This window comes from Benincasa hispida, chromosome 9, assembly GCF_009727055.1.
Source record: "Benincasa hispida cultivar B227 chromosome 9, ASM972705v1, whole genome shotgun sequence".
NCBI classification, from domain to species: Eukaryota; Viridiplantae; Streptophyta; class Magnoliopsida; order Cucurbitales; family Cucurbitaceae; genus Benincasa; species Benincasa hispida.
The window spans coordinates 72105323-72128293 of NC_052357.1; the positions used below are offsets into that span (position 1 = coordinate 72105323).

Below are 22971 nucleotides of genomic sequence, written 5' to 3' on the forward strand. Positions count from 1 at the left end.
GAATTCATGAATAAAAATTATTATTGAGAATTTTAAAAATTATTATTGATGAGAAATTTTAAATTTTAAAAATTCAATTTCTTTACGTTACATTAAATTTTAAAAGGACAAGGAGACCTCATTAATGAAAATTATTATTAATGAGAAAGAGATATAATTTGACGCCATACCATGAAAATGACCTCATTAAGGGCATTTCGAACTCTAACTATAAAATATTTAATTATTTCCTATGTTTCAAAATCTTAGAAAATAATTTTAAGCCATACCATCGTCGGATCATTTACATATGAAAATGACAAAAAGTTGTTACAACTAACACAAAAGTAGCCAGCCAAGCCGTATAATTCAGAATTACTTTAAGCAATGTAAGAAACTTCAGAGTCTAAACGAAAGTAATTGATAATCTGAAGGAACGTTTTTTATATACATTGATAATTTTCTTCCGTGCTGGGGAGATTATATACAAATGGAAAGGGTTCAAACAAGCCAAAGATTGCATGGCCTTCGATTTCAGTTCAGCTTAGAGCTTGTCATCCAATTTCATCTATATTTTTACCTTCTTTTTTTTTTCCTTTTGGAAAATTTAAAGTGCTCATTTCCATAGGACCAAACACACTATCATTTTCTTAAAATATAATATATTATATATACTATATATATATATATATAATATGATCGTATTTTTTGTGTGGTCTGACTTCCAGCAACCTGAAAATGAGCAAGAATTATTAGGTACAAACATATTCATACTATCATCACTCAACATAGATTATCTCAAGAATGAGAGTTAGCAAATGTTATCCAAAATCATCTAATAAAAGAAACGATACCCCCAATTGTTTCTCTTCGAAGAGAAAGAGAAACAAATCTTGAGGGTTACCCTTTCGAATGAAGGAAAAGACTCTTACCAATGCATCTTGTTAGAGCTTTCTTTTAGTCAGCGTAAATTGAAGAAATGACCCATTTTCAACGACAAACTCAACATTTCGACATTTTCATAGAATATGTAATCATCGTTCCAATAGAAAAATGTCTTTTGCAACCCCTTCGGCATAGGAAGGAGCATGGTGACCCCAAGGAGTACAACATTGAGGAACTAGGGGACCGGCACCAGCCTGCCCAAAACGGAACCGGACACTCCCATATCCAGAGAAGAAATATGGTCCTCAATGGATGGAACATTAAAGTTCTAAAGTTAGTTCATCCACAAAAAATTCTAAGAAAAATGTGTAAAGCCATGGCTGATCCCTAGTGTTAGCCCACTCAAGATCAGAACTTTCTGTTTATTCTTGGGAAGGTATGGTTAAGGTCACAAGTTGATTAATTCAACTGATACATGGAATTTGTTTTAAAACTTAGGGAGCATACACTAGAGCATTAATAAACTATGCTCTTAGAAATAGTAGGAAAGTAACATAATCCCAGCAATGGTTCCAACGTGAAAACATGGGCGGCATTAAAGTGCAAATATTTGGTACATAAAGTAGAAATCCAAACACCAAAAACCAAAAACGAAACGGTTACCAAATGGGACCTTAGATTACCATTTTGTTTTTAGATTTTGAAAAAAAAAAAAAAAAAATATTATATATACACTATTTCCATCTATAAGTTTCTTTGTAATTACCTCGCTTCTACTAATGTTATAAAAAATCAAGTTAAGTTTTGAAAACTAAAAACTAAAAAAAGAATACTTCTTACAAACTTGTTTTTATTTTTATAATGTGACTAAAAACTTAAATATTTCTTTATGAAAGAAAAAAATCATGATAAGAAAATTAGAGAAAGCAAGCATAAATTTCAACACAGGAAACTAAAACCAAACTCATCCTGAAAGGGGGCTGAGACAGAGGTTTGACTCACTAAGGATCCATACGACATGCCTCTGATCCATTGCTCATCTTCAAGACCTGGAGAAGAAATTACTTATCAAAAGCAAGAATATTTCTTTACAACGATGATAAACTCAAAAGGGAGAGGTTAGTTTGAGAAGTCAAATTATTGGGGCCTGTTTGATAATCATTTTATTTTTTAAATACGATTTTTTAGAAGCGTTTTCAAAATCCAAGCCAAATTCAAGAAACAAAGAGTAATTTTTATTTTTTAAATTTTGGAGAACAGAGAAAAACTAATCTAAATTCAGATCCTACATACCACAGATAACAATACTTGCTCTCACCCTTTCCACCAGGAAACCATATGGTATAGGATCCTAACTCTCAGTATCCGAGCTTAGCAGTTCAACATGCCCACTAATATCTGTGACCTGCAACATTTGCCAATTAAATAAAAAATAAATTACAAAGTAAAAGGCTATGATGAGTTTAATGTAATATACCCAGGAAAATAATCATTATCAACAAGAACATACAAAGTTGTGGAGTCAGGCACTTATCTATTAACCATTCAAACGAAAGTTAATCATCTTTCAGATTGTCAAGTAGATATGCACAAGCAAACAAGAATGAAACAAAAATGAAAAAACAACTAGATCGAGTGCGTCAAGCATTGTACCGTAATCTACTTAACATGCGGAAAGACAATGCCTGAATGCCATCAAACAGAACGGTCAACAACTAAAAAGAAAGGCCATACCAAATCAACCATTCCCAAAAAATGTTCTATTTCTTTTTTCAACGGTAAGTTACACTTTGGGATCCACAGTAAGTATATCTCAAGAAATATTTCTGAATTTAATGTATATCTGCTAAATACAGCCCATTAATGAGTGGATTTAACCAAACCATTACATAAACAATTACTGCACAACTTGATATATCAATCATACTGCAAGGATAATTTCTACCTTTATACTGCAAGGATCAGTAAGCTGGTCGTTTATATGCATTGAGGACGCATCCTGCAAACTGCTCTTTGCCAATACATTGCCCTGAGAAGTTACATTCATATCTACACTCTGGATTGATACATCTGCTTCAAGCAGAGAACCCTCTGTAGTTTCACATCGAGAAGAAAATTTACTTTTTTCTCTCTTTGTTGGGAAATTTTGTTGAATAACTTGAGAGCATTCACGCAAGTCGATTAATGTGGACTTTGTTGGAGAGACTGCACGTTTTCTCTTCCGGGCAACAACAATCTCCTGATTCATAGTTTTATCGATCTTCGTTGCTCTGGAGGAAATGCTTTCAACTTGCTTACAGGCTTTCATGCTCATTGACGAACATGGGTTGATGTTTGTTTGCTTGATACCCTCCAGGCACTTTTGATCACCTCTTGTAGAAGTATTAGCCGGCTTTCATGGGCATAGACACAATTCATGCAACAAAAGGACTAATCAGAAATCATAGATGATCAGTAAAGACTAAAGATGACATTAGAGACAGACCAAAATGATTTGTGATTGAAATGCTTTAATACTGATTACATACTCAAGAAGGGGAATTCAACATGAAAGCTAGTTAGTAACAGTTAGTAAATAAAGGGTGGGTGATGTAGAGATGTTAAGGGTATTTTGGGCATTTCTTGTAAAAATGGTATTTTGAATATTTCTTGTAAAATGAGAGATTGTATTCTCTTTTTAAATTCAGTTTTAATTTTAGAATAGGTGTGACAAAATCCTTCTCCTTTGGGTCTATTTAAAGGAGGTTAGGTTAGTTAATTAGGTGTGTACAAGCCCTTTCCCTTTAGGCCTATTTAAAGGGAATTTGTCACTCATTTTAATCAATGAATAAAAACTTCAGCTCCAAGATTCTTCCAAGATTTCTTCAAGACTCTTTAGTCTTCACCATTTGGTATCAGAGCGACCTCGTGAAGGGACCTCATGACGAGTAAAGGGCTCGGTAAACTCCCCACTCTTCTCCCCCTATCTTCTAATGATGCGAAAGCATCTTTTTCGACTCCTCAATCCACCAACCGAAGATTAGGCAACCTAGAAACTACTATCAACGGCATCATGGATCATATGAGTGTAATGCAAAATTCTATGGCGGGTTAGCAACAAGCAATTGAAAAACTGACTTCGGACGTGGGAAGAATGGTTGAAAATCAACCAAGAACTCATCAAGAAACACCAACCAGACTCCAAGCTGGTGGAAACAATCAAGATCAGCTGCAAGAAGTTCAACAAAGGCCTGAAAAACAGCATCAATTACTTCAAAGAAACCAAGATTTGCCTAGGAGGGTCCAAGACATTCCTCCAAGAATTCAAGAACCAGCAAGAATACATCAAAGATTTGAAGATAGAGGAGTGCAGCTGCCAAATCCTGTTCATAATCAGCAACATCTGCAGGTTTACCCGCCTTCTAGACCCGTGCCACCAAATTTGTTGGGGCTGGATTCTGATTTATCTAAGGATGAAGACTCGGCTAGTCCCCAACCACATTACCGAGCAAGAATGATGCATCCTCTTCATGGGAATAACCCACTTTTTCAACAACAAATTCCTTTTGCACAAGCACATGGCTATGGAAATCAAGATTATTATCAAGATTGGCATGAGCAACCAAATTGGAGGCAAGAAGATGACTTTAAAATGAAGATCGACATACCCACATATAATGGCAAAATGAATATCGAAATCTTTTTGGATTGGGTGAAAAGCGTGGAAAATTTCTTTGATTATATGGGAACTCCGGAACACAAGAAGGTAAAACTTGTTTCTTTGAAACTTAAAAGTGGCGCATCGGCGTGGTGGGATCAAATTCAGGGTAATCGACGTTTGTATGGTAAAAGGCCTATCTTGTTGGCCAAAAACGTTGAAATTAATGAAAAGCGATTCTTGTCGGCTAATCATGAGACTCCTTTACAACCAATTTCACCATTGCAAGCACGGAACTCATACAATTGAAGACTATACAGAAGAATTTCATCGCCTAAGTGCTAAGAACAATTTGGCCAAAAGTGATAGCCAACAAGTAGCTCGATTTGTCGATGGCTTGAGACAAGACATAAAGGAAAAATTACATTTACAGCCACTATCTTCATTGGCAGAAGCAATATCCGTGGCATCTACAATCGAGGAAGATGAAGCATTAAAACAGAAATAATGGACTGGCCGAAGGAGCAATTGGGATAGAAATTCAACGATCACCAGAAAATCCATAGCAGAAACTTCAAAAGGGCAGTCCAATGAAGTACCTACCAAAAACAAGGGGAAAGAAGTTGAATCTAAGGAAAGTCCTACTTTTTCTTCTAGAAATAATAATAATCCTTATAATAGACCTAATCTTGGCAAATGCTTTAGGTATAGTCAAACGGGACACCTTTCTAACGATTGTCCCCAAAGGAAGAACCTCACAATTCAAGAACACGAGGATGAAGAAGATGAGGACTATTCTGGGAAGATATCAACGTGGCCCAACCAGATGAGGGAAACATTCTTTCTTGTAATCCAAAAGCTCCTCTTGACTCCGATAACCGAAACAAATCCTCAAAGGCACGTGTTGTTTAGAACCCATTGTACCATCAACGGGAAGGTATGCAACGTTATCATTGATAGTGGTAGCTTGAAAAATATGGTGTCTAAGAAACTTGTACACCACCTTAAGTAAAAAGTTGACCCCCATCCAAGCCCTTATAAGGTAGGATTGATTAAAAAGGGGGGAGAGGTTATTGTTAATGAACTTTGTATGGTTCCATTGTCAATTGGAACACATTTCAAAGATCAAATCATATGCGGTGCCCTAGACATGGACGCTTGTCACATTCTACTTGGAAGACCTTAGCAATACAATAATCATACCAAACATAATGGTAATGCCAACACATATGAGTTTGAATGGATGGGTAAAAAGGTGATCCTTGTACCTATTGATTTGATAACTCCTATGAGCAAACACACCATCAAGGAGAAGCACAAGGCAAACTTATTTTCTATCATGCCTTATAAACAAGCTTGGGCAAATGGAAACACATTCAAACTAGTTTTATTTGTCCATGCCAAACCCGAGGCCTTATTACCAACCTATATGGACAGCAAAGTGCAGAACCTTTTTAGACAAGTTTCCCTCCATTACTAAGGTCCCAAGTGGCCTACTTCCACTCCGGGACATCCAACATAACATAGATTTCATCCCCGGATCTTCTTTACCCCACTTGCCCCACTATCGAATGAGCCCTAGTGAGTATAAGAAACATATTCAACCTAGCATCAGCTCTTGTGCTGTCCCAACTCTTTTAGCTCCCAAAAAAGATGGTAGTTGGCGCTTATGCATAGATAGTCATGCGGTCAATAAGATAACAATCAAATGTAGATTTCAAATCCCAAGAACTTCGGACCTACTTGACCAATTAGCCAGTGCAAAGGTAATTTCCAAGGTGGATCTACATAGTGGATACAACCAAATAAGAATTAGACCGGGGGATGAGCGCAAAACCGCATTCAAAACTAACCAAGGACTATTTGAGTGGCTTGTAATACCCTTTGGGCTGTCAAATGCACCTAGCACTTTTATGAGACTTATGAACCAAATACTTTAATCTTGCATCAACAAATTTGTGGTCATTTACTTTGATGACATCCTAATTTATAGCAAGACTGTTAATGACCACCTTACACACCTCCCGGAAGTATTCTCTATTCTTGAATCTAATGCTCTATACATCAATTCTAAGAAATGTGTCTTCTTACGCAGCAACATCACATTTCTTGGCTTCACTATTGGACAAGAAGGTGTCCAAGCGGATCCTCAAAAAACTGCAGCCATCAAAGAATGGCCAATACCTACATCGGTCAAAGAGGTGCAATCTTTCCTTGGTTTGGCATCATTTTACCGCAAATTTATAAAGAATTTTAGCTCCATAGCTGCCCCTTTAACTCGTTGCCTAAAGAAAGGTAACCCGCTGGTTTTAACTCTCCCAGATTTTAGTAAAGTATTTGAAGTAGTTGTAGATGCAAATTCTATTGGCATAAGGGCTGTCACAAGGATCCCATCCTTTAGAGTTTTTTAGTGAAAAGTTAAGCGAGGTTAGACAAAAGTGGTCCACCTATGAACAAGAACTTTATGCATTTGGTCAGAGCCCTCCATCAATGGAAACATTATCTTATAGGCAAGGAATTTGTTTTAATAATTGATCATTATTCCTTAAAATTCCTTCATTCTCAAAAAAACATAAACCGAATGCATGCTAGATGGATTTCTTTTATACAAAAATTTGATTTCATCATAAAGCATACATCTGGAATCACTAACGAAGTGGTTGATACCTTGAGTAGAAAGTCATCTCTCCTTACCATGCTTCAAAGTAAAATTATTGCCTTTGACCATCTACCAAATTGTTATGAGAATGTTTCTCTAACTCTCCTCCTAAGGACTACCACCTTTTGGATGGTTTTTTTTATTTTGTGGTAATAGATTATGCATCCCACAAGGATCTCTACGCGAGGTTATCATAATGGAAGCCCATTCGGGTAGCCTAGCAACTCATTTAGGTGACAAAACCTATGAAATCCTTGCCCACGATTTTTCTGGCCTCAGCTTCGCAAAGATGTCAACAATTTAGTACCTTGTAAGAACACCGGTTTGTTTACTCAAAACACCAGTTTGTTTACTCCTCTTCCAATCCCTACTAACATTTGGGAGGACTTATCGATGGATTTTATATTAGGGTTGCCAAGGACACAAAGGGGGTTTGACTCTATATTTGTCGTTGTGGATAGGTTTAGCAAAATGGCTCATTTCGTACCTTGTAAGAAAACATATGATGCTTTGAACATAGCTAATCTTTTCTTTCGAGATATTGTCAGGCTTCATGGAATTCCAAAGACAATTGTGTCTGATAGAAATGTCAAATTTATGAGTTTTTTTCTTGGAAAAGTTTGTGAAAATGTTTTGGCACTAACCTCAAATTTAGCTCTTCAAGCCACCCACAAACGAACGGTCAAACAGAAGTTACAAACCGAACATTGGGTAATATGCTTCAATGTCTAAGTGGAAATCAACCAAAACAAAGGGACACTAACCTTGCACAAGCGGAGTTTGCTTACAACATGCAGAATAGATCAACAGGGAAGTGTCCATTTGAGATTGTATACACTAGACCCCCTCCTTTGACTTTTGATCTTACAACTCTTCCTTCTAACATAGATATTAACGAAGAAGTTGAACAACTTGCTGAATGTATTCAAGAACTACATTCGGAAGTCATTGACCAGCTAGAGAAAGCAACCTCCACATACAAAGCTCAAGCGAATGGTGATAAAAGACGTGTTTCATTCAAGCCAGGAGACCTTGTAATGATATATCTTCGAAAGGACCGCTTGCCAAAAGGAGCATACAACAAACTTAATGACAAAAAGCTCGGACCATTTGCCAAAAGGAGCATACAACAAACTTATTGGGTTTGTGGCCTACAAGTTGACACTTTGATTTGAAGCCACCATCCATCTTATTTTTCATGTTCCACAACTCAAAAAGGCGTTAGGCCTGGGCCAGGGCCAGGATTTGCAAATGGGTCCCCCATCTTATTTGACTCCTTTGAATGGGTAGCCCATCTGTACGACATTTTCAGGTATCGAAAGAATGCAGACATGTGGAACTATTGATTGAACTATTGGTAAGTTGGAAGAATTTACCCAAGCATGAAGCCACGTGGATGCTAATGGATGACTTCAAGAAGTAGTTTCCCACTTACAACCTTGAGGATAAGGTTTATCTGACATCGGGAGGTGATGTTAGGCCCCCAACACTAATTACATACTCAAGGGACAAGAAGGGGAATTCGACGTGAAAGTTAGTAGAAGTTACTAACTAAAGGGTAGGGACCACGGAATGGTTGTAGGGGAGTGTGGTCAATATATATGCGTATTGTTAGTACAGTGTACTTTTATGCTTTTGCTCTCTAGAAAGTTCTCAAGGAAAGGGAGAGTCACCAACTCTCTTAAATTGCTACAAGTTTATGTAGCCTTAGGGCATTTTGGCATGTTATCATGATCATTTTATTGGAGGAAATACCTTAAAAATTTGTGAATGAAATGCTTTAATAACTCTTCCAATAAAAAATTCATCATAGCCATGTCGAGGAAGCTGCCTGGAATTCACCTGGAAGAAAAAGGGTAATTATTAATTATCATATGTTATACATCCATTTGAGGTCGTATTCCTCAAGCACACACTAAGTCAATTTTCTTTGGAAAACTTACCCTGTATAGAGATAATGGCAGCAAAATATGCTTTGGAGCACATGACAGAGAAACTCCAGAATCATTTGAAGCAGTTATAAAAGAAAGTCCGATGTCCGCCAAGAAGTGCAACTTCTAGAATTGGAAAAAGGAAAAAGAAAAAAAAAAAAAACTTCGTAGTTGATAAAATTGTGTGATAACAAAGGCCAGGGGAATAAAAAAAATCATTACTACAAACTCTCACAGGTGATGTTTCGATATCCACAGCATCCTCAACCCTCCTAATGGCACGGAAAATACTGTACAAATATAAAACAGTATCTTTGGCAACATTCACATCTGCTTTAACTAACATCTGCAACACAGATAGGAATGGGCTGCGAAAAGAGCATATTTCAAGCAGAGACAACCAAAGTTTTTGTGGACAGGAAAACAATAAACTTCAACAATGATTCAAACAGAAGGCACATTTACCTGCAAAATTGAGCGTATACATTTTCATCTTGACAATCTACAAGTGGGAAGTCTGAATCATGAGCTAGAATATATATCAAGAATACTACTATATATGCTGGGACAAAAGTCATTGACCCATCTGGAACCACAGAAGTTTGATGAATCTGTGCTATCTTACTGTATCGCTCAATAAAATCTGCCATATATTTAAGTGACTGACATGAAATAAAGAGTTTCATCAGAAGCAAATCATTAAACCAAAAAGAAAAGGTACCTGACATAATAAAATTTATGCATATTTGATAATAATACACATACATCCTCCTGAAGATCTTTCAAGCTATCCGAGATGCAAAATGCAAAAGCACAAGCATATCGAGTAGGTATAGCCTGCTCCTTCAATAACTTGTGTGCTTTGTCAATAAATTGCTTTCTAAACTTCGAAGAGGAGTCCTGGAATGTAGCAGGAAATAAAAGTACCAGCTGATCATAAAGGGGTCGCTTGAAGACTAATATCCATCAGATTAGAAAATGCAATACCAATACCAATAATGCCGTCAAGCACATATAGATGAAGATGAAGCAGGTTGAACTGAGTGACATCTACTATATACATTTCAACGAAACTTGATAAATGAAAAATAAAATAAAATATTTTTTTATTAGTGCTATTTCTTAAAGAACATTCTCTACTTTTCTTGTCCATATTTGAAAAAGAGAACCATTTGTCTAAAGCTAGTCAAGAAAGATATCTTCTATTTACATTTTGAATCATTTTTTTTTTAATTAATAAAAATGTGTATTGAAAACAACTCTTTCAAACATACTGAAGTATACCCACCATCACACAAGAAGTTTCTAAGAAATGAAAAGTCCCACCACTTCAGATGGTGAACTCATGAACCGTCTAGTCACATGATCAATTGTTTCGATTATTTTATAATTATCAACCTTTATTTTTTAACCAAGTACTTAGTTCATTTCAGATCTCACACATTGACTTATCAACTCCAGAACTCTATAAAATCAAACTTACCTCCTTCAAGTAAATGCGGTGAAGGCTTTGCTTGCTAGAATTTGGTTTGAAAGGAACCAAAGTGTTTTTCAAGAAAAATCCTTATCGTGAATAAACTGTTTTGAAGTTGCTCGACTTGATGCATCCACCTGGTGCTCTCTTTCCAAGTCATTCTCAAGCTTTTTGGTGCAAGACATATGTCTAAATTGGAGAGATTTTACTTCCCTAGATTATATGCAACTTTACATCTTTGGTTTATAAGAACATATTGTACTGTACTATTTTTCTCCTTATGTTGAACATCAATTCTCTTCATTATGTAACTTTTGGGATATGATGAGGGTATTATAGAAGTGTCAACCTAGTCGAGATGTCCGGGTACGCTTGTTGATCCCCTTGTCCTATTTTGTCTTATAGTTTGCTTGAATTATTAAGTATCTTTGTAATTTGAGCATTAGACTCTTTTCCTTATATCAATGAAAAGTTTGTTTCCTTTAAAAAAAAAAATCCAGAACTCTATCAAAAATGCAATTTTTCTTGTTGTATCATCAATACATTGAAAGATTTATGGGTTTTGTTATACGGATAACCTCGATTTCGAATAGTTAATGTTGTTAGCCCTACTTTTTGAAAATAATGAAAGATGACCCTCTATCATAGTCGAAACGCACTATGAGTGTGCTAGTCATCCATATTGTCACTCGTGCTTGTGCACCTTTAATAAAAGTTAGAGCGGCAAGTGCAAGTGAGAGAGGCATAAGGAGTGCGAGCAAGAGTGAGTGTAAGCCCGAATGAGTGTGAGGAGGAGGGCGAGTAAGAGAGCAATGAGGAGCATGAGCACAAGCACAAGTGAGAGAATGAAGGAGAGGAGTGTAAGTGAGAGATTGAGGAAAAGAACGAGCATGAGGGAGTGAGGAAGGAAGACCCCTAGCATGTGAAGGATGACATTAATTTCGCACTCACTAACGTCGTGTGGGACAAAATAGATAATTAACACACTCTTAGCACATTTTGACTATGACAAAGAGTCATACTTCATCATTTTAAAAAACAGGGGAAAACAACATTAACCATCCAAAATTTAGGTCATTCGTACAAAAAATCCAAAATTTATTTCGAGCAAAAAAACACCTCATACACCTTCTCGTTGGTGTATTACACATGAAACTACATTTGAGTTCACTAATAGATAATATTTTTTAGATTCTCTATAAATCTTGCAACCATAGCATTCCAACAAAGTGATATTTCCCAAATACTAAAAGACATCCATTTGTGGTGTAAAACAAAGAGAGTTTTTATTATGAATGAAGATTACCCCTAAAAGTACAAATGACCTTAATATGTATAAGCTGAGAACCAGTTACCTATAACCAGGGGAACTGGTTAAAATACTAAAATCTATATAAGAAAAAAAATAAGCGGAAAAAGAAAACCAACTAATAAAAAGTTGACAAATAAGAGAGTAAAAGTACATAAAAAACCTCCAAATATCATAAGTATCTACATCAATTCGGCTTTCCATAATAGGCTTATGTCCATGAAAATACTTAGGTACATCCCAGGTTACCCCTATCATTGTGTGTGCGATGAAAGTGGAATGAACAAAGATAGGTGCATCTTGAAATGCACCCAAGTATTGTTGTACTTTTATTTCTTTTACAAGCAAGGACAGATCGAACTCCAGAAGTTTCAGTCATGGCAATTTCTGGGCAGTAATTGGAGCATATGAACAAAACTACTAAATAAGGAACGTTAAATCCTAGGGTGAAAAAAAATAGATTACAATCACGAGTACTAAACTAATAAAAAGTAAAATCACACGTACTGCCATCAACACTTGTTCAATGGAATAATAGTTTTCTGTTTTTTCAATTAGTCGTGTCCTTTGATTAATTAATTACGAATTCACACTGCCCGAGTTTTCTTATAATTCATGTTCATCAATCTGTATGCAGATTTATGAGCTGAAGACCAAAACTAATGTACCTTTGCCGTCGAGATTGTCAACCGGAAAATCTCTGGTGCAATTTGTAAATCCCATCTTCTGGAAAGACGAAGAACCGATTTTGCAGCAGCTAATTTGATTCGAGCCTGATCATCCTCACTGTATCATAAATCTCCAGAAGTTTAAAAGCTTGGCAGAAGCAAAACAAATAATAATAAAAATAAAAATAAATCCTAAAATAATTTTATTAGTGACTAAGGTTACATAAAAGCTTAGTGGAAGTTAAAAAATATCAATCTAACTGAGAAATTAAAATCAGTGCGTATTCTCTAGAAAGTAGGAACGCAAAAGGGGGAATCTTAATTTAATAACAATAAATTATGTAAAATCTTCAGAAGGTTGACAAAATTGCAGCTTCAAACCTAAGATTATAGGTGAGTAAAACTTGCAAAACAAGAAACAACTCATAATCCGTAGCAACATTCTGTAATTTAGAAAAAGTTCCTAAAATAAGTTTTATCTATCAATGCACTTAAATACATACGTAGGGATGATCTCAACAGAAGCTTCACACATGTTCAGCATCCGTGATAAAACGTTCAGAAACTCGTCAACATTTCTTCTAGGAGTCCCTCGATGTGGCAAAAAACTCTTAACGAGGGTTTTCAACCCATAAATCTGCAAAAAGTAGATACATAAATAACACTACAAGGCAAAGAAAAATCATCCATAACATTAATGATTAAAAAATACAGCATATCTCCCGTTACATGAATTCAGTGCCTACTAAGTAGGACTATTGCCCTAACAAAATCAGTTTAAAATGGCAAGAAACGATCTTCTCTGACATTAATATGGCTTAGTCTTTTTCCATCCTTCAGAAAGACATTTTCCGTTCATAGAAATTCTTTTTATTGTTCAATGTCATTAAGAGATCCCTGGAAAAATCCTTTAATGCTACACTTTCTAGAAGCATGATTGAAGATCATAATTTGATTGAACTTCCCACGTCCAACAGTCATTTCACTGAGTCTAATTTGAGGGATTTTCCTGTAATGCCCCTTGATTAATTTCAGAGGTATATGGCTGGTCTCACAACTTAAGAGTTTCAAGGACAGTGAAGGCTACTATAAATTACTTCCCCGTAGTCCAAGATTAGTCTCCTTTGTCGTGACAATTTAAGAGATGAGTTAAAAGTTTGAATCTGATTCAGACCTTTGAGCTGAATACATGTATGTACTAAATAGCCCATCTTATTTCTAGCTATTGAAACCAAGTTAGCCAAATTCAATTTCATGATTTTGAATTGAGACAAGGAACTAGAGTCAAGTATGAGAAGGATAAATGTGCAGATATCCAGCAATCACCCATGGTCCGATTTCCAAGCTTTTAGTACTTGGCTTTGTCCATGAATTTTCCAGGGGCTGCTGTTGGGATGAAGAGAATGGAAATGGAGTATCATATTGAGAGATAGGCAATGCGTTCAAGAATCTCAAAGCAGGGATATCATATTGGAGTACCCCATTCCATTCTTTTATTATAGGGTATTTGGAGTAACTTTACATTTTTTTTTTGTAAGAACAACAACTTTCACTAAGAAAAAATGAAAACATACATGGGCATACAAAAACCAAGCTCACAAAAAAGGGGACCCCTTTACAAGAAGGGGCTCTAGCTATACAAAAGCATGTCTATAGAATAATTACAAAAAGCCTTCAAAACCGAAGCCCAATGAGAAACATGATAACGAATAAGCGACCAAATTTCTCTAGCATCCCTTTTAACCCCCCTAAACACCCTGCTATTCCTATCACCCCAAAGCACCCACAAAGTAGTACAAACGCTGGCAAGCCAAATAAACCGATCTCTCTCCCCAAATGGCAGATTGAGGAGGAACTCAATCATATCTCTAACATCTCTATGACAAGCACACAACATGCCAAACGTCTGGAAAAAAGAATCCCAGACCCAACTCACAAAATCACAATGCCAAAGAATATGGTCCAAGTTTTCCTTCACCTTCTGAAACCCAACTTGCAAGATCACAAAACTAAAGAATATGGTCCAAGTTTTCCGCTACCTTCTAAAAAAGGATACAGCATAAAGGCCCAGCCAGCGCTGGCAACTTCCTAACAAACCTATCCAACATGCTAACACGGTCATGAAGAACCTGCTAAGTAAAGAATCTCACTTTTTTAAGAACGTTAATCCTTCATAGTGACAAAAAGACCAACTCATCCAAAGGAGAAGGATTAACTAGACACTGGAAGAAAGACTTCCATGAGAACCCTCCCTAGGGATTAAGGCTCCAAACTCGCACATCTCTCCTCCCGAGACGAAAGGGGTGGTTCTCAAGAAGGGAAAGGAAAGCAACCACATCCGTCATTTCCTTATCGGAAAGAGCATAATGGAACCGAAGGAAAATGTTAGGTATCTCACCTACAATCAATGATGAAGAATACCCAACAAGACTATTCCCAGAAAATAGAGCAATGTTCAACGTATTTATTTATGAACTCAAGGGAAAAATACTTACAAAGGATCCAAAAGCTCAAGAAAAAAGAAGAAAGAAACATATATCAAAAAACAACCAGCACTTTCAAGAGGGCCAGTAGTCCTCTCCTTACTCAAGCCACAGAAGCTTACTCTCTTAGATTTTTCCTACCTAATCCTCCATACCTCCTTCCTTTTTATAACCCAATTTGCCCTCATCTGCAGGAATCTTTTCCCTAACGGATTTGGCAAGCCCTCATTATGGAGCATATTCCCTTCTAACTGTCTCAGCTTGTGAAATACCTTTTTGCCCCTCCTCTTATATGTATACAATATTGGGGGTGTAACACTACCGCTCCTCTCGAATTGCACCATGTCCTCAAGGTGGATATGAGGAAACTGTTGTTTTATAGCATATACAGATTCCCACGTTGCTTCATTCTCCGGTAGCCCACTCCATTTGATGAGCCATTCATTTGCTGTCAAATCTTTGTTCCATCGTACTGCCAAAAATGTTTTTGGCACCACTTGGAGCTCGAATTCTTCTGTTAGCGAAGGGGGATGGTGCTGAATGTTATGGGATTGTCCCAATTTCTTTTTAAGTTGAGAAACGTGAAAGACATTGTGGATCGCTACTTTCTAAGGGAGTTCTAACTTGAAAGCCACTTCCCCTATTCGTTCTATGATTCGATATTGGCCATAAAACCTTGGAGCCAATTTTTCACACTTCTTTCGAGCCAAAGATTTCTGTCGCTATGGTCTAACCTTTTTAAAAATACCTCATCCCCTATTGTGAATTGAAATTCCCTTTTGTGCAATTCTGTTTGTTTCTTCATATGGTTTTGAGCCATTACTAGATTCTACTTTAGGGCCGAAAGTGCTAGATCCCTTGCTTGTAACTATTGTTCCACATTGTTGTTAGTTGTTTTCTTTTGTCCATATGAAACTAACGGAGGGGGAGGACAACCGAAAACCGCTTGGTAGGGAGATGTCTTGATTGCTAAGTGGATGGTAGTGTTATACCACAATTCAGCCCATGCTATCCATTTGCTCCACTTGGTTGGTTGTTTGTTACAAAAGCGCATTAAATATGTCTCCAAGCATCTATTAACTCTCTTTGTCTGCCAATCTATTTGGGGGTGGAATGTCGTGCTTCTCTTTAAAGTTGTCCCCATCATAGTGAATAATTCCTTCTAGAAATGACTCAAGAATATTTTGTCCCAATCCGTTACTATGGAATTAGGTACTCCATGATGACGAATAACTTCTTCAATGAACAAATCAGCCACTTGTTTTACAGAAAACAGGTGTCGTAATCTAATGAAATGTGCATACTTAATCTATCAACCACTACCATGATTGAGTTGTACCCTTCTGATTTTGGTAGCCCCTCGATAAAATCCATCGTCAAATCTTCCCAAATCAAATTCGGAATGGGGAGAGGTTGGAGTAAGCCTGTCGGGGTTAAGGCTTCTAATTTGATCCTTTGGCATGTATCACAACCTTCTACATATTTCTTTACATCATTATTCATTCCTTGCCAGAATAACTCTCCATTCATCCTCTTATAAGTTCGTAGGAATCCCGAATGTCCCCTTAAGACTGAATTATGAAAGGTGTGCAGCAGTGAAGGAATGAGAGAAGAGGTCCGAGAGATGACGAGACGACCCTTGTATAGCAGCTTCCCATTTTTCCATTGATAATTGGGTTCCCATACGAATCTCTCTTTAAAATTTCAATTATTTTCTGTAGATCCTCATCTTGTTTTACTTTTTTGAGGGCCAACTTAACATCCAACAAATCTGGAACTGTCAGAACATACACTTCAGCTGGCATGGACACTCAGGAAAGTGCATTGGCTGCTTTGTTTTGCAGCCCGAGTAAATACAAAATTTCAAAGTTATATCCCAAGAGTTTGGTCAGCCACTTTTGGTGTTGGTTGTACTTCCTGTTCAACTAGAAATTTCAATGCTTTCTGATTCGATATGATTGTGAATTTATTCCCTAGTAAGTAGTGCCTCCATTTCTAAAGTGCTAGTACTACGGCCACGAGTTCCCTCTCGTATATCGACTTGGCTTGCGCCCGAGGTGACAATTTCTGGCTAAAGTATGCTATTGGCATGTCATTTTGAGAGAGGACTGGTCCCAATCCATATCCTAAGGCATCCGTTTCAGTTACAAACGGTAGAGAAAATTCTGGTAAGGCTAGGACAGAGACAGTCATCACGGCTTCCTTGAGTTCCACGAATGCTTTTGTGGCTTCTTCCCCCCAGTTGAAAGCATTTTTCTGTAATAATTTCGTCAATGGTGCTGCAATGCTCCCATATCTTCGTACGCATCTTCGGTAGTATCCAATAAGTCTTAGAAATTCTCGTAATTCTGATACATTTTTTGGTTGTGGCCACCTAGCCATGATCGCAATCTTCTCCCTATCTGCCTCTACTCCTTGTTCCAAAATCCAATGACCTAAATATTGTATTCTTGATTAGCACAATACACATTTCTTGTGGTTTGTGTATAGCTTGTTGTCGCGTAGGACATTAAATACTACCCCCAGGTGAGTCTCGTGTGTTGAAATATCAGGGTTGTAAACTAAAAAATCGTCAAAGAAAACTAGCACAAACCGGCAGAGGAATGGTCTAAATACCCGGTTCATGAGGGATTGAAAGGTGGCCGATAAGTTGGTTAACCCGAATGACATCACCAAGGATTCATAATGGCCTTTGTGTGTCCTAAAGGCAATTTTCTCAACATCATAGTCCCTCATTCTTATCGGGTGATATCCGGACTTGAGATCCAACTTTGAATAGATGGCTGAACCACTTAGCTCCTCCAATAGTTCCTCAGTTACAGGGATCGCTGCTATAGTTGCTTGGTTCAACTTCCGGTAATCCACACAAATCACCAACCACCATCCTTCTTCCTTACTAACAGAACTGGGCTTGAATAGGGACTTCAACTTGGTCTTATTATCCCTGCTTGCAACATCTCTCCCACCAGCTTCTTAATCTCTTCCTTCTGGGCATGCCCATACTTATAGCTGTCTCTTATACACATCTAGATGTGTATAAGAGACAGGTGTATTCCCATAAAACCAATTGTACAAAGCCATTGCATACCAAGAACAACGTCAATCTTCCATAAATCGATTGCAAGAAAATCAGAGGTTACCTCAAGTTTCGAGAATTTGATCATCACCGAATTGCATCTCCCTTTTCCCTGAACTGTCATGCCATTTCTGATGACCAAACCAAAGGTTCTGTTGCCAGTGACCAGTAACCTTGGCTCTGTCTCTTATACACATCTAGATGTGTATAAGAGACAGGCCCATACTTATAGGGTCGTACATTGACAGGTTTCTGTCCTTCTAACAGCAGAAGTCTATGGTCGACATCATGTTTGGGAGGTAACGCCTTTGGTGTGGCAAAGATGTCCTCATTTTCCTCAAGCAAAGCTTGGATCATGACTGGTAATTTCTCCTGTTGTTGCATTGTTTCTTCAGATATGAGATCTTTGTTCTCTTTTATTTCGATGTTTTGAAACTCTATCAAAAATCCTTGGTCTTCTTCTTCCCATATTTTTTGCCAGTGCCTTCAAGGATACCTCTATTTTTGTAAGGGAATGATCTCCTTTCAGAATGACTGGTGAATCTCCGAATATGAATGTCATAATCAAGGTGGGCCAGTGTATTCCTCTTATACACATCTAGATGTGTATAAACGAGAAACCTTGACTCGTCCACAATTTTTTTGTGAATAAAATTGTGGGTTGCTCCACAATCAATTAATATGATTACTTCCCTACCTTTAATCATCCCCTTTAACTTCATTGTGCCTTTAGAAGAAAACCCAAACATTGAGCGCAATGTTATCTCCAGGTTGTCCATACTTCCAATGTTTTCAACTCGGTTTGTATTTCTTCTTCTGTAGCTTTAGTCTCCTCCATTTCCTCTTCTGTGTTCATAATAAACAGCATCAGTTTGCAATTCACTCTCATTTTGCATCGATTCCCCGGTGAGTATTTGTCGTTGCAGTAGAAGCAAAACCCCTTGTCCAATCGCTCTCGAAATTCATTATCTGAAAGCTTTTTCACCCGCAAATCCCTTTTCACAAACGTTCCTTTTACTGGAATGGAGATCTGTCGCGTCATTAGGGCTTCATTTCCTCTTACTGAAGGTTTATCGCCCGCGCTTTCTTTTTTTAATTGTTGGGCCTCCTTCTTATTCGACCCAGGTACGCCCAAATCACTTAGGGCCAATTGTAAAGCCACATTTCTGTCGTTAACCAATTAGACCTCTCGCATACAATCTTCTAGGGTCGAAGATTCCTGCTGACGACCTCTGCCTGCAATGCTGGTTCCAGGCCATTAACAAATGCATCATGAAGGACGCATTCCGCCATTTCCAGTAAGGGTGTTGCGTAATTCACGAATTCTTTTACGTATTCTAGGTAGGTGCCATCTTGTTTTATTTTGAGCAATCTTGCCCCTAAGCTTGCTTCTCCAATGGGGCAAAAATGTTCAAACATTATTCTCTTCAGTTCTTCCCAGGATGTGATGGCCTTGGGATTGTGGCTCCATAGGAACCAATCGACTTCATTAAGAGCAAAGCTTACCACGCTACCTTGACCTTCTCGACATCTGTGAGTTCATGAATTTCAAAGTAATGTTCTACGCAGTAGACCCATTTGCCCTCCATCTGCTTACTCAAAGTAATTTCAAGAGGGCCAGTAGTCCTCTCCTTACTCAAGCCATAGAAGCTTACTCTTTTAGGTTTTTCCTACCTCATCCTCCCTACCTCCTTCCTTTTTTTAACCCGATTTGCCCTCCATCTGCAGGAATCTTTTCCCTAATGGATTTGGCAGGTCCCCCATTATGGAGCATATTCCCTTCTAATTGTCTCAACTTGTGAAATACCTTTTTTGCCCCTCCTCTTATATGTATACAATATTGGGTGTGTAACAGAAAATGAGTAGGAGCTCTCTGACCAAACGAGAAAATCTGTCACGGAATGACTTTAAAAGAAGACAGATGATACAACTGGGGAAATAACACACAAAGAGGTCTCTCCCCCACCTAATGATCTTTCCAAAAGTACGTCTCTCCCTTCCCACACCACACACCGAACCCAAAAGACAACAGCAGAGGCTCTTTTGAAATATCTTTCCAAAGATTCCGATAGGTGCCTTTAATCCCTTTAGCCAACCACTTGAAAGGACGGGAGTCATGTTTACTAACAATAACCCTACGCCATAGAGAATTGGGCTCAAAGAAAAAGTGTCCCAACCATTTGGCTAAAAGGGTTTTATTAAGGATCCTACTATTCCCAATTTCTAAACCCCCCCGAATGAAACCGGTTTTTCGATAACCTCCCAAACTTTTCGTAATACCCACTTGCCATCAAAGCGTTTATATCTTATCCTCCCCTTCATTCTGCAGTGCATCCTTTTTAATGGGGAAAAAGGGAATCCTTTCCAGAAAAATAATAATAATAAAAGAAAAAACTACCAAGTAAATGCCATGTTAGATTAATTTTCAAAACAGGTGAAAATCACAACTCCATAAACTGAAAATTAAATGAAACCCAGGTCTTCGTATGTTTACCTTTAAATCGCAAGAATCGCTGCCAGCAGCATCGCCATCTAATTTATTTAAATTATCTGATAAGTCCACCTTCATATATAAGGTTAATAGATTGGTAAAAAAAAAAAAAAAAAAAAAAAAAACTCAAGGAAGCAAAAAGTCAACAAAACTAGAAGGCACTGGCATTGAAAATCAGATATGCATATAAAAATTTTAGAAAAATAAACTTAAAAAACGAAGTTCACAAGAATTACTTGCAAGACTTTCTCATATATATAAGCTATGATCCCTTCATCCTGATCGTGATCATCAAATGTTGAAACAGAATATTTTGCAATACAACCTAAAGATTGCAGTACTGTTGGGAGATTCATTCCCCTGCGTAGAGAATCAACAAGTTCCTGGCAAAAAGAAGAGTTCAATAAGCTATTTTTCTGAATGCCACTAACCTCCAAAAGATATTTGTGCGTACCTTACATAATTTAGAGAACCAAACATGCCCAGAGTTACTAGCTAAAGCTGCAATCGCAGAAACAGCGCTCTTTGATTCGGCACGACTACCCACAAAGCATAACCTCTCCAGAAATGGGTACACATCTCTGTTAGGGGAAGGGAAGCAGAAAGCACTAAAAATTTTAGGATATTTTCCATCCTCAACCATGCAGAAGATATGGTCATGTGACGTAGCATTCATATTACACATCTAAAGACTCTTAATTGAACTAAGACCATATTTACAAAAATCTGGTCCAATCATAATAAAAATCAATCCTAATTGAATCAATCGCAAAGACTAAAGAGAATGGGATTCAGCAAGTTGGAAAAGAAGATTCAAGACAGCCAACTGAGATTTCCTTAACCAGCTGACCTTACTTCGTACTCTAACGGTGTTTGTTACAAACAAGCTGCAATTGTAATCAGCAATCCATTGGTAATAGTTACTTTCATATGGAATCGTAATGAAATATCAATGATTACCATAATGCCTCTTTTATATTTCTAATTCTAATTACTTACTTATTCAAATTTTTATATTTAAAAAACTTAATGCTTAAATTTAAATTTAAAAACGTATAATTTATAATAATAAAAAAAAGTAATTGTCTTAAATCGCACCCATCAAATTCAAATTTCAATCGGGAGAAACACATAATCTTGACATAAATACATTAAAAAGATAACAATTTTCAAACTCTAAAATTATTTTATTTAATAAGATAATATTATTTAATATACTTAAATTATATTTTTATAATAAACTAATCCAAAAATCACATATAATAGAAAAAATATGGCCAGAAACAAAAAGTCAATTATTGTTCTCCTATCTATGGCCTAGCAAAAATAATGGATGAAAGGAGAAAAAAAACACTAACTTTTTAAGTATGGATATAGATATGGATATGAATCGTTGGAGAGAAATGACAGATAATAGAAAAAACAATGCTAACTTTTAAATGGTGTTTTAAAAAGCCCTCTCAGGTGCAAACCTAGGTTCAAAGCGCAGGTCTGGCGTCTCGCCTCACACATTTATGAAAAAGGCACATGCCTTTTGTGTAGCCTTAAGGCTCGAAGCCCTACATCTTTGGTTTTTTTTCCATTATTTTTACAAAATAGTAATAATCAGGATTCTTTATTAACTAAGAAAATCAAATTTTCTAAGGCTAAATGCAAATTTTCTTGTGTTTAAAGGCTTTTTTTTTCATATTTCCACTTTAACTGTGTCTTCTCTTCTTCACGTAGTATTTTCATGTATAGTGCGCCTCACAAAAAAAAATAATTAAAAAACAATAATAAAAAAAATCTATTGCACCATGAGCTTTAAAAAACACTCCTTTTAAATTATGAATATGAATATGATCTCTGATCACAAAGTTGGATATGAACATGGATCTCTAGTGAGAATGCAGATAATAGAGCTAAGTTTGTAATTATATATGTAGATGGATATGAATATGGATATGGATGTCAAGAGAGAAATGGAAGAAAAAAGGGAAAAAAAAAAATGTCAGCTATTTACTTATGGATATCGATATCATTATAGATATAGATTATTGATATGTTTGTTCTTTTTTATCAATAATATATATATATATATATGGATATGGATATGAGATTTAGATTATTAATATAGATATAGGTATGGATCTAGAGATAAAGGAAAAATGACACAAAGTTAGTCAAAAAGATGGTGTGGGTCCCATGTTATAATCAATGACAATGACAATGATGACCCTTTCTGGGTGTAATAGATAAAAATTTTGGAGTGGGGCCAACCATTACTTCCCATCGCAAAGTTCCCGCATTTTTTTTCCCATTGATTGGTTACACTTGCAAGTGTGCAAAAGACTTCAAACATGGATACCAACAAGAAGAAGAAGAAGAAGAAGAAGAAAA

General features: G+C 36.8%; 1 protein-coding gene across 5 annotated transcripts in view; it reads right to left on the reverse strand.

The window, feature by feature from the left end:
- Window positions 1-396: 396 nt before the first annotated feature.
- Window positions 397-22971, reverse strand: part of LOC120086565 (sister chromatid cohesion protein PDS5 homolog A) — a 49696-nt gene continuing 27121 nt past the window's right edge. For 4 of the 5 annotated variants that reach the window (XM_039043280.1, XM_039043284.1, XM_039043283.1 and 1 more), the window contains 14 exons: window positions 21047-21173; window positions 20829-20975; window positions 20596-20664; window positions 13046-13179; window positions 12543-12660; window positions 9857-9991; window positions 9557-9753; window positions 9327-9459; window positions 9104-9217; window positions 8916-9002; window positions 2810-3256; window positions 2158-2269; window positions 1867-1913; window positions 397-711 (listed from right to left, as the gene is read on the reverse strand). In XM_039043280.1, coding sequence (XP_038899208.1) covers window positions 2216-2269; window positions 2810-3256; window positions 8916-9002; window positions 9104-9217; window positions 9327-9459; window positions 9557-9753; window positions 9857-9991; window positions 12543-12660; window positions 13046-13179; window positions 20596-20664; window positions 20829-20975; window positions 21047-21173 — 1762 coding nt within the window. In that variant the 3' untranslated portion in view covers window positions 397-711; window positions 1867-1913; window positions 2158-2215. The remainder of the gene's footprint in view (window positions 712-1866; window positions 1914-2157; window positions 2270-2809; window positions 3257-8915; window positions 9003-9103; window positions 9218-9326; window positions 9460-9556; window positions 9754-9856; window positions 9992-12542; window positions 12661-13045; window positions 13180-20595; window positions 20665-20828; window positions 20976-21046; window positions 21174-22971) is intronic. The other variant, XM_039043281.1, reaches the window with a different exon arrangement.